The sequence below is a fragment of the Taudactylus pleione genome, unplaced genomic scaffold (genome assembly GCF_031769625.1).
Source record: "Taudactylus pleione unplaced genomic scaffold, aTauple2 ptg000479l, whole genome shotgun sequence".
Taxonomy (NCBI): Eukaryota; Metazoa; Chordata; class Amphibia; order Anura; family Myobatrachidae; genus Taudactylus; species Taudactylus pleione.
In genome coordinates this window covers 10,819,657-10,838,514 of record NW_028284881.1, presented here as the reverse complement: position 1 = coordinate 10,838,514, position 18,858 = coordinate 10,819,657, and the positions used below count along the sequence as shown (strand labels likewise).

At 39.3% G+C, this 18,858-nt stretch overlaps 1 protein-coding gene across 3 annotated transcripts in view; it reads right to left on the bottom strand.

The window, feature by feature from the left end:
• Nucleotides 1–18,858, bottom strand: part of WSCD2 (WSC domain sialate O sulfotransferase 2) — a 309,162-nt gene that overhangs the window by 90,681 nt on the left and 199,623 nt on the right. For all 3 annotated transcript variants that reach the window (XM_088449095.1, XM_088449096.1, XM_088449097.1), the window contains 2 exons: nucleotides 10,489–10,610; nucleotides 4,641–4,815 (listed from right to left, as the gene is read on the bottom strand). In XM_088449095.1, coding sequence (XP_088305221.1) covers nucleotides 4,641–4,815; nucleotides 10,489–10,610 — 297 coding nt within the window. The remainder of the gene's footprint in view (nucleotides 1–4,640; nucleotides 4,816–10,488; nucleotides 10,611–18,858) is intronic.

Here is an 18,858-nt window from a genome sequence, read left to right as displayed (position 1 = left end):
CTTCAGCCAACATTTGTTTTATTTGAGGTGTTTTAGTTTTATTGCTTTGCATAGGGGCCTTGTCACGGAAGTTTCTCACATGACCACCACTCACACCAATGTCACTGTGTGCCCTGTGCACAGACTGCTATGTAGCCTATCCTATTCAAGTGATTGCGGGCCCAAAGCACCTCTCTCCCCACCCCTTACTGGCAGGGCCAGATTTACCACAAGGCAACCTAGGCGCCCGACTAGGGCCCGTCAGGTTCCAAGAGGCGCATGGCAGTACTCCCACCTCTCGAAATCCGGCCCTGAAATGCCTGCTGCTGCTGGCACCGGGCCGGAGAGGGGACACACACACAGCAGCAACATGGTATAGGGCCCTGCCCCTACTGTGCGGGGGGAGGAAGAGCCAGCTCCTAAAGTCAGTCAGTGTGAACTGGTGCAGTGAATTCACACCTCTCTCCTCTGCAGTCTCCTCCACGCCCCTCCCCACCCTGACTGTGTAGCGTAGCCAGCGTCCCCGCCCCTTACAATCAATCCCCATAAGCCAGCCCCCCCTTCCACAGTCACAGTCTGTCACATGCTGAGTGTAGCTATCTTCCGCCTCCAATACCCCCCTCCCCTCCACATTATGGCAAGCAGACTCCTCTGGTTCCAGGCATCCGACCACCTCCCCCAATCCACTGTCAGTGAAGCAATCACTGTACTCCTGCTCCGTCCACTTGCCTGCCTTCCCCCCTCCCCACACCGCAGTATGGCAAGCAGCCTCCTCCAGCTCCAAGCCTCCAAGGACCTCCCCCTCTCCCAGCAGTGAAGCAAGCAGCCTCCTCCAGCTCCAAGCACCTGCCCCCCCAAAGAGCAACATCCTCTGGCTCTGACCACTGGTGTTCTGCCAGGTGCAGCAACATGTTGACACTGGGTAAGTGAAAAACAATTCTTATAGTGTTATATGTATACTGTATATGTATAGATACAGTATGTATATATATATATATATACTGTATATATATATATATATATCTTGAGAAAGGGGATACGGTCCCCGAAACGTTGGCCTGTATGTCACAATAAAGTTACCCCGAAGTGGGTCTTGTTTCACTTGATACTAAAGTCTCTGAGTGCCGCCTCTACAAACTGTGGATTATATATATACTGTATATATACTGTATGTGTGTGTGTATATATATATATATATATATATACAGTATATATACACACACAGGCTATATATATATATATATATATATACACTCACCAATCAGTAGAAAAAAAATCTCCAATTTATTGCTTACGAGTTACATTACATTGATTGACGTTTCAGTCCCCAAAGGACCTTTGTCAAGACAAGTGAACCACCACAAAGCTACCTTGACCAAAGAAGTCCACTTTTTGAAATTTGAATATTTGTCAAATTCGATTGCTTATAAAAACTGTTTCACTTCATGCAGTGCAATGATTCATATATCAAATTAAAGGAAATTTAATGCTGAATTCAACACAATAAACATAGGTCAAGTATTTGCATTACAAGGGAAGTTATGCAGTGAAAACAACACTTAGGGTGAAAATCTCTGTGTACTTATGATGTTACTGTCCTGTCAGGTATCCTTTATTTTTCAAGACAGCAGCACAGCGACGTGCCATTGAGTCAACCAATGTTTGGAGCTCTTCCTTCTTTATTATGTGGTGCCATGAGACAATTGTAGCCTCAATTAATTGTCTTTTATTGGATGGATGCCTCAGATGTACCAGTTTTTTCAAACGGAACCACAAATGTTCTATAGGGTTCAGGTCTGAGCTGTTTCCTGGCCATCCCAGCACCTGTATGTCATTCTCTGTGAACCACTGTTTGCATATCCATGCAGTATGGCAGGGAGCTGAATCCTGCTGGAAAAAAATGGGGCATTATCTGGAAAAAGATCGCTGATAGAAGGTAGAAGTTTTGATTGTAGGATGGTGTCAATGTACTTTCTGCTGTTCAGTGTGCCATCTATGACATAAAGGCAGCCTATAGCATCTGCTGTCATACATGCCCTTAACACTTGTAGGATTCTTTGTTGTCGCTTGAATGTAATCTGGATGTACCTCTTCCCCAGTGCAACGTCTCACGTATTTTCTCCCATCACTACCAAATACGGATATCTTAGTTTCGTCACTCCATATCACATGTTTCCACTGACCTTCTGTCTATGTTCTTTTGCCCTCTGTATTCATTTCTGCCGCTGCTTTTTATTTAGCAATGGCTTTTTCCGGGGAATCCTACCTTTTAGGCCAACCTCCATTAGTCTTCTCTGTACCGTTCTAGCACTGACAAAAACACCAGTTGCACTCACTTCACTGCTAATGGCCGCAGATGACATCAATCTGTCCCTGACGCAAATTCATTTTATTCTCCTATCAACAACAGCTATTGTGCACTTTTTCCGGCCTTTTCCTTCTTTGTTTTGTATAGATTGTCTTTTCTGATAGCGTAAACAAAACTTTCAGACTCCTGATGTTGTCACATTCCCACCAACTTCTCTCGCAATTGCTGCATACGAAAGACTATTTTCACATAACACCACAATCCTGGATCCTTCCTGGGTGACCAGTCACCACTTTGCCTGGAAGACATTGTTGTATTTATTTTTTACACCGTCAATAACACTAAACAATACACACAAACATCCAACCGTAATTGCACTTCAGTAACCAACTTTTTTCTGCAAAATAAAACAGCCAAACTGACCTTTCCCACCTTTGATCATGACCTTGCACCTGCTCATAAATGACATCTGATTGGACCTCAGAACGACGATTCCGATTGGCTGGTAGTAGCTGTTACTACAATCCGGTTCTTGAATCTCACACATATGTGCTTCTTTGTCTGACTGAAAGTAGCATAACTTCCCTTGCAATGCAAATATTTCACCTCTGTTTATTGTGTTGAATTCAGCATTAAATTCCCTTTCATTTGATATTTGAATCATTGCACTGCGTGAAGTGAAACACTTTTTATAAGCATTCAAAGTTGAAAAACATTAAAATTTCAAAATGTGTCTGCAATTTTGGCCACCAGTGTATATATAGTATGTATATATATCTATATATATATCTGCTGTGTCTACCTCTGTTTGTTCCCCTTTCCTTCTCCATGTTCTTCCTCTTTCCTCCCGTCTCCCTCTGTTTGTCCTCCATTCCTCTCGTCTCTCTCTGTTTGTCCTCCATTCCTCCTGTCTTCCTCTGTTTGTCCTCCATTCCTCCCGTCTACCTCTGTTTGTCCTCCATTCCTCCTGTCTACCTGTTTGTCCTCCATTCCTCCTGTCTACCTGTTTGTCCTCCATTCCTCCCGTCTACCTCTGTTTGTCCCCCTTTACACCCATCTACCTCTGTTTGTCCTCCTTTATTCCCATCTACCTCTGTTTGTCCCTTACTCCCATCTATCTCTGTTTATGTCCCGTTACTCATGTCTACCTCTGGCTCCTTTTCCTCCCATCTCCCTGTGTGTGTCCCCCTTTCCTCCAGTATACTTTTGTTTGTCCGCTTTACTCCAGACTACCTCTGATTGTCCCCCTGTCCTCCCATCTACCTCTGATTGTCCCCCTGTCCTCCCGTCTCCCTCTGTTTGTCCCCCGTTCCTCCCGTATACCTTTGTTTGTCTGCCTTTACTCCAAACTACCTCTGTTTGTCTCACTCTCCTCCTGTCTCCCACTGTTTGTCCCCCATTCCTCCTGTTTGTCCCCTAATTCCTCCCATCTCTCTCTGTTTGTTCCCCATTCCTCCCATCTGCCTCAATTTGTCCCCCATTCCTCCCTCTTGTCCCCCATTTGGCCATTCGTTTAAAATTTCCATTCTACAACTACTTGTGTATATGTGTGTGCGTAAAGGTGCGTACACACGGTACGATAAAAATGCATCAAATTAGTCTTTCCAGTGTGTATTTGATTACACCTACCGTAAGAACTGCATATATTACAGTAATGTCAATGGAGCAAGTTAAACATATGTATATGTATGTATGTGTGTGTGTGTATATATATATATATATATATATATATTTACGATGATGTGTGTATGGTATATAATTGATGTGTGTATCTTGCTCCAGCGAAACCTACTGTAATATATGGACAGGAATGTTTGAGGGTGGTGGTATCTTGCCTAGGGCACCATGAGGTCTAAATCCGGCTCTGCTTACCGACCACGCACATGATGCCACATCTATCTCTTGCATTGAACATGTCAATAAATTATTTTTTTGTTATTGCTCAGTTTTAACTTGATGGATTGAGATAAAACAAAGAGCAGGTTATTTCTAGGGGTTTCCACTACAAAACGATGCAGTTTTCATGAAAATCGGTCCAGTAGCTTTTGCGCCAACTTGGAACAAACAGGCAGACACAACGTTCTTATTATATTAGTATAGATAGACAGAAGGATATTGTGCTTCCTGTGCAGCTGTATGGTCATGTTGTTGAATATTGCCTCATAAACAACAAACACGGCAATGATGCCATAAAACACTGCAGACCACACAGACTTATTTTGCTGCAGGTGTCGCTGCGATATCACACAGTCAGTTGTCACTGCAACTCTCAAGTACATTACATTATTGCTCCAGGCACTATAGCGACCCATTCAATTAGAAAAGATTTAATGGAGTGAGTCTGCAGTCCTACCTTGTACTTGTGTTTGATAAACTATGTAATAATCCGGTGTGCCACAGCTCTCGAATTCCTCTCCAGTACATTTCTGAGCACACAGCTGCTCGTCCTCCCGCTCGTGAAGTGTGAAATAAGTTGTGGGGAAAGCACAGTGACAGACTGTTCCTGCGAGCACTGCCAATGGATATTCCTGTGGGAAGTTAGTGAGAACACTAACTTAGTGTAATATAAGAGGAACACAGAAAGTCACATCTTACCACTCATGTGAGACAATCTCTCACATTTCCTGTTGAAATAGAGCAGTATATAATTGCATGCTAAAGTTACTAATCCTACTGTACATTAGAAAAACTTTCTATTTACTTTGTATTTAAGGATTTACCAGCTGCACTTGCTCTAAGCAAGACAGGACTTGAAATATCAGTAGACACATACCTAGAGAGGTTTCTTTCTTTCTTTCTATGTTAATAATAATAATAATAATAATAATAATAATAATAATAATAATAATGTAATTGTATATCTATAGTGCATTTCTTCAGATGGGGTATATTTACTAAAGTGCGTGTTTATGGAAGCTGAGGTGTTGCCCATAGCAACCAATAAGATTCTAGCTATAATATTCTAGAAAGTACTAGATAAATGATAAGTAGAATCGGATTGGTTGCCTCAACTTCTATAATCCTACACTTTAGTAAATATACCCCATGGTCTCCAATTGCTTTACATGTCATGATAACATCACATCCTACAATAAAACTTGAGCACACTATAATAGTTATAGTGACAAACAATACGTAAAATATGATAATATGATACCTACATCATCAGTTCTACATATTGTTCATGTGTATTATGAGTTTATTATAGGCATCATTTATATTCTACTTTTTAGAAGTCTTAGTAAATCTGCACCATACTTGGTGTACACGATAGGGTGCTAAAACCATTTTAATGGCTAGTATGCTATACTATACCATAGAAGCCAAAACTGGTCAATAGGATGCAAGTGAGGATTTCAGGTTTTCATACTAAAAACATATTCATAAGCAGCATGCAAAAGTACAAATGTGTGCAAATTTGTAACAAACAGATAACCGTTTTCATTGTGTAACGTGCACTGGCTGGATTGGAGTGAGTTGCTGCACTGAAGCTTATATATAAAAGTATTACACTATAAGCTCTTGTTGCAATTACCTCATTACCTCATTACGCTCTTGTTGCAATTACCTCATTGTGAAGGAAAAATCATTAAATTATATTTGTTTATTAACTGGGAGAAAATTTCATCAAACCAAAGATTGTCTTTTTGTAAAAAATGCTCTTTCTCCACATTTCAGTGTTTTAAAAAAATAAAGTGAGTAGACTTCAATAAAATAATCTGCTTTGATGCTGAACTTTTAACTTTTATCTTCTACAAAACGATTACTAAAAAATAGATGGAATCGTCTGCAGCCTCATTTATATGTGAAAGTTCTCAGTTATGGGGCACAGACAATTTAACACCATGAGCTGAGACAGCGCACAGCTAATCAAAGGGACTTAGCTCACGGATTTTTATTTACAAGTCACATTCAGAAAAAGAATTATGGACACCCTGCAGATGCCTGAAATAACCTATATTACTGTTCAAGTCACAATAAAATATAAAGTCAAAATCAGTATTTTGATTGCTTTAATCATGCAAACTGCATTTGCTATTTCCATTACAATTTTCTGTTGTTCCAAAAAGACAAAAATGTAGCAGAAGTTACTAGTGACACATCTTTCATGAAATGAACCTTGGTAATAAAAAAAATAGAAATTCATAATTGTTTCAAGCTTAACATGTAGTAAAAGTAATCTCATTTTCATTTAATTCCCACAAAGTATAGCTTATACTGAATGATAAAATTAGTTAAACATTGAGGTACATATGACCAGAAAAATTTAACACGACGATGAAAAGAACACAGTAAAGGATTATATGCACCTAATAAATGTTAGATTTACAGCAGCTCTAAAAAATGCATATTCCTTTTTTATGTATTCAATTTGGAAATCTACACAGAATTTCAGTAAGATGTCTGGGTTCATGATAAAACACTAAAATCTAAATAAAAGAAATATATACTACTGCAGAAAAAGGGGTCCCTTGCTGCTGGGCTGCAGGCTTAAATACTTTGATCAAATCATGAAAAAATCCCCTTGATTTTATTTGCTGCACACATTGATTTGCAGCATATTATTGCTAGCGCCAATAGCAAAAGTTTTTCTGATATATACTGTATATATATATATATATATATATACATGCAAAGATGGCGGCACTCGGATAAATAAACTTCCAACAACAGGATAAGCTTCCAACATTTCGATGGTTGAAACGTTGGAAACTTACCCTGTTGTTGGAAGTTTATTTATCCGAGTGCCGCCGACTTTGCATGTGTACTTAAGACCCTGCTGTAGTTCCTAATGGAGAGCACTGCAGCCATACATTGTTATTACATGTGAGTGCAATACAGAAGGATTTGTGGAGACAGCTAATTTTGGGATCAGCTGTCTCCCTGCCGAAGCAATGATGAATTGCTCTGGCCTTGCGGTTAGATACATTGTTGTTATCAGGGGCACCCTGCGTGCCAAGCTTAACTAATTTTTGGGCAAGCCAGAAAGATTCTCCAGTTGTCACAAGACTCTAAGGGGGAAATTTATCAAGGCTTGGAGAGAGATAAAGTAGAGAGAGATAAAGTACCAACCAATCTTTATCTCTGTCCACTTTATCTTTTTCCAAGCATTGATAAATCTCCCCCTAAGTTTGTAAACTAGAAGGCATTCAACTTTTCATTTTTAAGCTAACTTGATGAATTTCTGCTTACGGTATATTTTTTACCATACATCCAGCATAGGCCTGGATAATGTCATTTAATTAAGACACAATTCTAGTTAGACTACTCTTAGGTCAATTCAACCATTCATTTCATTCCAGACTGATAACATTTCTCAGTAACATTTTGCACGTTATTGAAATATGCCTGGCGGCTATAGTGGACAAATGAAGATGGGTGAAGAGCTGCATTGAGTTTCTGTGTGTTCTCTGGCTGCAGCGTTCCATCAAGTTTATCTGATGAGAAATCCATAATGATGCATCTCCATTATCATCTATACCCAGTATATCAACAGTCAATAAACTCCAAGTGAACAGTTCTCTCCTGTAAATTAATGGGATGGAGTGATAATATCAGCAGCTATGAAAATCACCACTTTGTGTCTCAGGAAAGCGAGAACTCTTACAGACAAAAAAGAATTAGTTCACAATATAAACCAGGTATTCAGCTCATTGTGGAAACACAATATTTAAAGCAGACACTTAATAACAATCCATATATCTTGGCTGGGCTGAGAATCTACTGTTCAGAATAACCAAATTAACAATGCATATTTATGCGGAATCCTGTTTTCACTTCTCCGCATTTGGAAAGATATGTACAATAGTTGCTATTATACCCAGAATTGATTCAAATGTAGTGAGCTTCAGCAATTTACTTGTTTTATGGAGGTGCTAATAGTACTGTATATGATACATTTACTAGCCCATACCCTTTATGTGGCTTCAGCTCTTTGCTTCATTCACCAACTCAACAATATATAAAATACGCACAATGACATGCAGACCAGGGTGAGTCACATGTTCTGCTAACAGCTTAACTCATTGCTAGGCAAGGTTTCTGGCCAAGGGACTGTACAGTATTTTTAATAAATTGCTAAAGTGTGTCATTTTAAATTTAATTTAAAAAAAAATCTACAAACACTGAACATAAAGTTACATTACAAATTGCACATTTTGTTTACTTATTTTGAAGTAACCTTTTCTGTTTGAATAAGAAGCAAAAGATTTTTAATCTTTACAGAGAGTGTGCTTGCTGTAAAGTTAAAGCTGCACATGTAAATACTGTAGTTGCAAAACAGTGCAAATCAGCGTCACCTACAGGTTGTATTAAGGTACTACATTACAGTTACATCTAAGGAAATACAGAAAGGTTACCTTGCCAGTTTATGATTTTGTGTTTTTGGACAATTTCCCTTTGGTTTTGCAATTTGCTAAAGTCAAAACCAACGGCAAAATGACCAAGAACCAACCCTTACAACACTTTAGAGCATCAGACCAACAATTGATACTTTTACATAGACAACTATAGAAACTGGAGATTTACTAAAGGTTGGTTTTAAAACTGATCAAAAAAACCGATGGTAAACCTGACCAAAAAATGTAGACCTGTGTATGGTAGGTGAGTTCTTGGAGAAGCACTACATCTATGTAAAAAAAAGCCTGCATGCCCCCCCCCCTAAATCCACCATAACCAGCCCTGGTTTGGCCTCTCTGTTACTGGAAAATTGGGGGAAAACCAGCATGGGTTCCCTCCAATTTCCCTATAACCAGCACTGGGCTGAACCAGCCATGGAGCTGACGCTATAGCAGTGAGATACACAGTGGAGATACACACTGCCACAGTGGCACCCAGCCCTAAACTTGTCAGCCCAGACTGAAAATTCTCCAAAAGTTGGGTCCCCCCAAAATAAAATGGGTCCCCTTTCCCGAGGATCAACCAGCTATTCCCTGCACCCCTAGTGGTGGTGGGTTTGGAGTTAATTGTGTAAAAATAGAAATTAATATTGTTCTTTACAGGTGGACTACAGGTACCAGCCAGATTGTCCGGGCATGCAGGCACTTGTGGTACTAGAAGTGCCAGTACGTCCAGACATTAAGGGACAGCTGGCACCTGTAGTCTGCCTGTAAAGAAAATATTACAATAAACATAGTTTATGGACACTGAATGTGGTCAGCCATTTAAAAAAAAGCAAAAAACACATGGATATACAAACTTCATACTGGTTGGTCCACCTCATTCCAAGTAGTAGTCCACTTGTCTTCATAAAATAACAAAATGAATACCCATTCCCACAGACCCATTGTACAGTGGCCACGTGAAATGACAGGGAATTCAGAGGACAATCTCATTGAATTGTATGAGGAAGCGCTAATTGGCTAAGAGACGTACAGTTTCTATGGCAGTGTCAGCTGACTGGCTGAGAACTAATCACTTTTACATCTAATAAAGCTAAAACCTGATGGATGATACATCTGCCGCAAGCAGTCGGTTTCTGTTGCTTTCTAAATTGACGGCAAACCGACCTTTAGTAAATTTACCTGAGTTTCTCACTTTTAATCACAGCAACCAGACACTTCCTTTCATTGTAACTTGTACTAGACTGATAAAAATCTAATTGCTGATTGAGTGTCATCGCTCAGTATAAATATTGACATTTATTTTTGGGCAGCACAAATGGTGTAATGGTTAGCATTGAGCACTGAGGGCTTCCATTCCCATCATGGCCCTGTGTGGAATCTGTATGTTATCCCCATGCTTGTGTGGATTTTCCTCCCACAATTCAAAAATATACTAGTACTGCAGGTTAATGGGCTACCAACAACAAATTGAACCTAGTGTGTATATGTGTACAGTGGTAGAGACTATAAATTGTAAGCTCCATTGGGGCAGGGACTGATATGAATGGCCATATATTCTCTGTAAAGTGCTGTGGAATATGTATGCACTATAAAAATAATTGATATTAAATAAATATATAACACATAACACCAGCATATTCCAAAGGGCTTTACAATTACCAATTAACACAATAATAAAACAAGATTGGACATTAACAGGCAGACATAGAGATAGTCTGCTCAGAAGCTTACAATCTATATGAAATGCAATCTACTTAATAAATAACCTTTGAATGATATATAGTTCAGAAAATGGTAAAATGGAGACAACAAGAATTTACCCTTTAGAGAGATGTAAAGAGTGAAATGAAAACTAACCTTTTCTGTGCAGCGATCCACACATTTATCAACAGACATATTCAACATAATGCTGCAAACCGGAAGAGCCAGAGATATATTGTCTGGCCGACGGAAACATCCTCGAAATATTGCACTGCCATCTGCAATCAAAACAAAAAGTGATAGACATTCATAATAATTAATCTTGGGAAGTAATCACAAAGATCACAAAGCACTGATTGCAGCATGAATATACTGTACTGGCTATGTTCTTTTTCCACATTACCTAAGAGATCGTGTGCAAGCAAGCTGTTCCAAATTGTCAATGTACAATATTTTTCACAGGAAATGCACATCCCCAAATTATGGCAGCAGGACACGGAGCTCTGCCATTCCAAACATACTTAACCACCACGCCCTGGCATCATCATTTTACAGTATATTTAGATGTCAAAAAAACATTTATGCTTGCAGCCCATATCACGGTGCTCAATTCTTGCATGTCCTACACTGGCATCATGCTTCAAATAAAAATTAAATTAAATTAAAATCTTATTTACTAACTGATCACTCATGAAGATACCCAAAAGGCCTTACATACTGTAGGCTGGATGGCAGTAGCTATGACAATAATATAAAAAATATTTGAAAACAAAATGTAAAAGAAATAAGCCAAAACTAAGCCAAAATTGCATTCTGCAGGGTATAAAAAAGCATTATTATGATTATATTATTAATTATTATTATTATTTTTTAAGTACCTTAAAAATAAAGTAGTTTGCAGATTAGATTACTTTAATATGACCTTTATCTTTTTTGCTTTGCCCAGTATTTTATATAACCTGTACCGTGGCAATTTTTCACTACTACAAAAGTTATGAACTTCAACTAAAAATGGAAAAACATTAAAAAGACAAACTCTCTCTCTCTTCCAGATCATTTTAATATTCCTCAAGAACTTGTTCAGGAGAATTATTATACAAAGGGTATATATAATAAGCCTTTTAGGAGAGAGAAAGTGGATGGAGATAAAGTACAACCCAATCAGCTCCTGTCATTTTTCAAACACAGCCTGTAAAGTGACAGTTAGGAGCTGATTGGTTGCTACTTTATCTCCATCACTTTATCTCTCTCCAAGTCTTAGTACATAGATCCCAAAGTCCTGTATTTTATATTTAACATTCCAACTATGTAAGAGCAGGATCGCCCAATCCCTTGAGCACTTTGTTCATGACCTCACAATGTTCGCAAGTGTTCTGTAGCACTATTTAAAAAAAAAAAAACCCATCTTATGTGTGTTTTGGTTTTAGGTTTCCTTAATAATTATGACATAGTACTATTAGTGTTTATCTACGCCTTCACAAAAGAGAATTGTTTTTACAAATATATTTCAGACTTTTCCACTAATGGAACAATGTTTTTAAGAAACATCATCTACATAAATAAACTTGAAAGTTAACCCTAAAATTATATTCAGGGAATATTCATAATAATGCAAAAAGAAAAATAGAATGCAATTGACTACTGTTGCAGAACACAGTTTTGACATGTTGATAATTACTAGTAATGAGTAAAATCATGAAATATACTGATGTCTATTTGAAACTGTAACTAATCCATTGAGAAATCATTTAAAGATACATTCTGTGAACCATATTTTAGAAAGTACATAAACACTTCAGCAGTTCTGACACTTGTTTTTGACATTTAAAATCACTGTTTATTTAATCAGTTTGACTCAGAAGGACTGTCTCACAAATCCTCCTGACTCTTTCCTGGCAGATACAGACTTGTTAAGCTTACTCTTCCTATTGGTGCGGAGATTTTTCAAACAGCTCTTTGAGTCACCTCAGACCTGTGGCTTTAGCACTCACTAAAGCAATTGAACGGGGAAGATAAACTTTTGAGAATATGGAAAACCATGTTCCATGATGTCAACTCCAAGGAAGTATTTCCATAAGATCTGGGAAGTGGTCAGGAAAAGTACCAATTGTTTTAATTGCTATATCCTATACAGTTATCGTTTCATCAGTATAAGAAGACGCTGAGTTCATTATATACTGTATTTTGTAATATATTCTGGAGTGGACACTTACTATTGTAAAATGTTACATGAAGCACATAAAATCTATAATAACTACAGGCTGATCACATACACAGGCTGTAATTCACTGTTTTTAACATGGGTAATGGTGTGTACACATGGTACGATTTTACTGAACGATATGGATGATAACGATATTGATCAACGATAAATCGTTCATATCATTCATTTTTATGCAGCGAACGATCAACGAACGACTAATGATGCGCATTCCCGCATGGACGATAACAATATCTATGGTTGTCCGTACATGAAGGCAAACTTGGACGATTTCAGCATGATTTGCATGTTAAGAGATGACTTCACTGAAATATATATCACCAGGGCCAGATTAAGGTCTGTGGGGGCCCCTGGGCAACAAACATGTGGGGGGCCCCTATTAAATGTGACAAACTGGGGGTATGCGCAATGGGGACCTTATGCAGAGCCCCCGGTAGTGTCAGTGCCACAGTGGTAGTGCCCCATATGCAGTGCACCCAGTAGTAGTGCCCCTATGCAATACTCCCATTAGTAGTGCCCCCTGTAGTAATGCCCTCTGTATAAATGCCCCCAGCTGTAATACCCCTGTAGTTGTGCCCCAAATAGTAATGCCCCCAGTAGTAATTGGGCGTGTGACAATAGTAATGCCCTAGTAGTAATGCCCCTTTTATAAATCCCCCAGTAGTAATACCTATGTAGTTGTGCCCCCAATAGTAATGCCCCCAGTAGTCATTCCTCCTGTAGTAGAGCCCTCTGTAGAAATTCCCCCAGTAGTAATGCCCCTCTATTAGTGCCCCCAATACTAATGCTCCCTCTCTAGTAGAGCCACGAACAGTAATGCCCCCTGATTAATGCCCCCAGTAGTAATGCCTCCCCCTCCGAGTAATGCCCCCTCCCTAGTAATAATGCCTCCCCCCGAGTAATGCCCCCAGTAGTAATTCCATCCCAGTAATGCCCCCAGTAGTAATGCCCCCCCCACGAGTAATGTCCCCTGTAGTAATGCCCCGCGTCCGCTGCAGTCAGCTCGGCTGCTCCTCTGCACTATGGGAGAGACGTTATAACGTGAGCTCAAGCCTCCGACTCCGGCTGCCACTGCGGGGAGGGAGCCGGGTGCCTGGCAAATGGAGCCTCCCTGCGGCATCGGAGTTAGGTTGGCCGGAGGAGGCAGAACTGGTTCCGTCTCCTCTGGTAAACTTTTACCCCCGATGGGTGTGGGGGCCCTTAACGTGTGGGGGGCCCAAGGACGATCGCCCCTGTCGCCCCCCCCGTTAATCCGGCCTGTCTATCACTGTGTACACCCAAATTCGTTTGCTCTGCACTACAGAAAGTTGACGGGAAATCTATCAGTGATATCGTTGGTTGTGCAGGTTGTACCATGTGTACGCACCATAAATCAAATAACCGTTGTCACTAACTATCCAAATATACTACGGAAAATGTTATACAATATCTCATTAAGTAGAGATGAGTAAAGTCATGGCAGTATACAGTCAGAGGCTAAAATTTCGGCTAATACATAGGATCATTTTGAGATTTGTCCAGCTCTGGAACTTTCGTCTTTCTTTCGGGTGTATTTTAATCCTGAGTTTCTAACATAAGAAGTGTCCCCATGAACCTCACATTGTAAAAGTTTACATATACAAAGTATTTTGCCACAGTACATTTGTAAATTCCACGTTTTACAGGATATTGTTCTGTTTTCTGATTATGCTATTATAAGGAGGAATTATAAGTGGAAACAATTATTGTGGGATTTTTAGGTTAAAGTTAAGGGAGAATTGTCACCAGTGACATTTTTGTTGTGTAACCTGAGGTCAGTTGGTTTGCTGTCCTTTTATGCCACCATATTTTCTTTCCCTACCTCCCTTTAAAAAATTATCAATAACATAATTGACATCTTAAACATCAAATCTGTTGTCTGTCGTTATTTTAGTGGTGACTTTATTATTTTAAGTCATGGTCAAAATAGATATAGCCATTAGGGTATATAAGAGATATATAATTTGCCCTAAACACTAGATAGTGGATATGACCATATTATAGTTTTAATTCCATGGCTTTGCATTTAGATGTGCCTACTGAAGTGTTGTGTTACTGTACATAGCTTTTTTTTTGTATTTTGTTTTCCGCCCAGGGCATCACTACTTCTAACCAGGGCTCTATTGCATCCATCAAGACTGCTAGTTGCTATGCAATTATACCGCTGTTGACAAATGATTAGTTACCCAATCCTAAAAATCAGGTCTTATTACGTACTGTATTTCACAGGTATAGCAGCTACATTTTGTAATAGACCAATGTGAATCCATTGTTTTCTGTGAGATAGACAGCACTGGTTGGCAATTTAATTATTTGAATTATTTAAATTCACTGATCCAGTATGAAACTAAAGAATTTAGTCCTGTCTAATACACTCAACAACTATAGCTGATATGTAGTACTACATGCAAATGAACTATGTACGTGTTCACTCTACGTGCAATGTATTTAACATCTTATCCAAGTCACATATTATTTATTCACACTGCAAATACCTTAATCATCGAGATATGTTAATTTGCCTAAGTTACTTTTCAAAATGTAACCATGTGCTAATGACTTTTCCATGTCTCAAGGCTTAATATTAAGGCTAACTTCACAACTAGAATATATAATCAACCATCAAATTACCAGAGAATAAGGAAAGACAGGTACGATGCATAATCATTTTTATTCATCAAAGAAAAATAAAGTTCCTTGGTGTCAAAGGTACCATGTTAATTTTGCAGAACGGGCAAATAATGAGGTAACTCCCATTCCATTCGGAATATGACAATAAAGGATAATTATTCAGAAATGGAACATACTCCAGGTAAAATGTAGATACACTGCATAAAGGATGTGTAGTGCGTATAAACTGCAGCATGCTTTTATAAAAATAAAGTAAGTATCTTTACATTTAGCATGTCATTTTAGAGACCTATTTATATAAAGAACACTTATTTTGAATAGCTAGGGACATCACCAAATCACCAAAAATATTTTTTTTAATTTTATAAATGTGCAATATCTGTTTATAAGACCTTTGTTTTCTATATAGCCTTACACAATAGTTTATTTTTATCTGTGATATCTGTATACATACATGATAAAATAGACTCAAACTGAGATGATTTGTATTGAGGGTGAATATGGATCATCCCCGTATTGTTAGAGCTGCAAATAAAAATAATAATTGTGCTATATAACAAATAAAAACTTATATGGAAAGTTAAATTGAGCATACAAAAGTGCAATTAGTTGTTATTGGAAAACAGGTACTGTACATTTTGAAGGGAAAATAACTCTAGGGACTAAGGGCCCGATTCAGAGTTGGGAATAGAGTGAGATATCTCTCTCAACTGTGAACCTGACCAAACCATATTGCAATGCAAGGGGTGTAAATACATACATGCTTTTTACATGTGGGGTAAATACTGGCTGATTTTGCATGTAGCCCACAAATACTGCACAGCTTTATTATTACTCTACAATTTAGATGTCAGCTTGGAAACACTCCTCCCAAATCTAAATCGCTCTGCACTTTTTAAATCTGCCCCACCTGCAGTGCAGCATGGTTTCACCAAGATTATCAGTTGAAAGAAATACTGTATCTCACTCTGGCCCTCATTCAGAGCCGCTCGTAAGCGGCCTTACGCTCGTAGTCATCCGATGTTGTAAAACTACGCATGCGTCGGTGTAACAGTGCGCATGTGCGTATGGCTGATTGCGATAATTTTTTCAGTCGTTCGGCGAATAGCGAACAGGAAGTGACATGTCAGATGTGATTGACAGAACTGTCCGTTTTGGGGCGGTGACGGGGGTGGAGATGGGAAAACGCAGGTGTGTCGAGGCTTTTTTTGGGCGTACATAAATTATCTGATGCAAACGGCCAATGTGAACGGAACAAGTGTTACGTCACTGTCTGATCCACTTTCCATTAAAACTGCTCGCTCAGCTTGTGGTCTGGTATACTCTACCGCAATGACGATGGTCTCTTCGTCCTTCCCGAGGCGCATCGATGGTTTTCCGATTTATCAATTGAGGCCTCAAAAACAATCAGTTTTGAATTGCAAAAATGCTTGTAAGGTGTTTAGCAAATAGCCTTTTTTTAGTAGCAAAAAACCGTACACAGGTGAACTACTCAGCTGCTAATTTCTGGGTTAGACAATCAATTAGCTTACAAATTTATTGTAAATTTGCGTGTTTTTTCCAAATTTGATTTTTTCATCTTTTAGGGCAACAATATTGTACACATGTTTATTTTTTTTCTTCATTTTTTTAGGGGCCAAGAAAACAATCGTCCTTTTGTTTTTTGCTAAGTGTTAATTAAAACTCATAAATTGTTTTTAACCCTTGTTTTTTTTATTCAAAAATAACGTTTATTTTTCCATTGTATTGTTTGTAATTTTGTTTGCGGGATTACCTTTTAACCAGTTTTTTAATAAATTAACAATAGAATTGTTCAGATTTTCAACAGTATTTAATTTTTTGTTGTTTTTTTTTTTTTAATTTTTAGGAAATAATAAAAACTTGGTAATGTAAAAACAAATAACAAATGATTTTAGAAACACACAAACAAAATAAGTGGCATTTGAAATCCACAAACAAACAAAATTATTAAAAAATTCACAAGAAAAGAGAGGGAGGTTTTGGACATTAAGGAATATGGGGCAAACAAAGAGAAGGATTGTGGGAAAATTAGCCAGTGCTGTCATCGCCTTTTGGCCCATTTGGCCGGGGTAGGGAGGGAGCCTGAATGGGTCCAGGATGTCCTTCTGCTGGCCTGGCCAGAGGCAGATGTTGTGTCCTCTGGACTAGGCATAGAGCTAGGCACATTTGGAGGGATGGCTGTTGTTGTGCCAGAGGTGGAGGGTCCTGATGTTCCGGCAGGAAGGGAGGCCAGCTCCAACATCTGCTGGCGAACAAGCTGCTCCAGGGCATTTGCTATTCGCACGTTGGCCCCAGTATTTTCCGCCAGGGCCTTAGCAATGGTCACGTTGGCCGCAGCACTTTGCTTCAGGGCGTCCGCCACCCGTAGCAGACTGGCGTCCAGCCTCTGCAGAATCTCAATCTTCTGATCGTTTTAATATTGAGATCAGTGAGGAGGCCCACTGCCTGCGAGGGGGAATGCCCTGGACTGTCTGCCACAGGGTTCCCAGCCGGATCTACTGCTTCCTCCCCTGCAGAGCCAGCAGAAATTCTGCGGCCAAAGCTCCCCTCTGGAGCAGACTCATCCGCCTGAGTCTCTGTGAGAAAAAACAGAAAAGAGTAACATTATAATCTAGATATTGTCCCAAACACATTTCTGAGTTGTTAACATTACAACATTTACCTGGGGCAACATGAGGAGCCGCAAAGTCTGGCATGTCGGTATCCATGTTCGACACGCCAAACACCTCCTCATCCTGCACACACCCCTGGGCCATCTCCTCCAAATCTGTGAGCTCCAGTGACACAGGGGTGGGACCCCCACCTGTCCCCCCTGCATGCCTAGCCCTATCAGCCAGTTTTTGCTCAAGACGATATTTGAAGTCTGTGGGGAAAAAAGTTGGCATTATTCCTGCAGTATTTGGACCTGTAAACACTTTTTACTAAAATTTTGTTTTTACGTACCGGCGTTTGACCTCCCAGGTTGAATGTTCAAAATCACCCACCCTATTGACACCACTGGCTATGTCATCCCACATTTTCCATTTCTGGCTTGCACCCATATTTCTTGCTGCCTGTGGCAGGTTGTCATTGCACATTTGCACCAAAACCTCCATCTTCTTTCTTGTGAATTGTGGCTGCCTTTTTTTTTTTTGTTTAGTTGGCCTACTAGGCCCAGCAGCCTCTTCCATGGCATCCTCAACACCTTTTTTTAAAGTGGGATTAAAATTTATAATGTAAAATGTTCCCAAAATTATTGTTAAACATAATCCTTTAGCCCAAAAAAGAGAAATACTTACCTGGCACCTCTTGGCCAGTGCTTTGCTGCTCTGTAGTCATTTTGGACTTTCAGGTCTCACTACAGCAGACCGATTTGTGTTTTCAGTGACGTTTTTATACATGCGTCAGCATTATTCGGCCGCATCATTGACTGTGCGCTCCTATTGTCCGTCCTTAATTTGAGCGGGAAAATAAAGACTATTTATGGCTTGGTGTGACTCGAGTCGATGTGGCATGTTTATTGTTGGAGGTTTTGCGTTGGAGTGGATTGTTGGCTTATTGAGTAGAAGGAGGACTTTTTTGGTGCAATATTTGTTTTTTTTCTAACTTCTTTCTTTTCCGTTCGCTTTTTTTTTTATTGTTTGGCTATTTTTTTT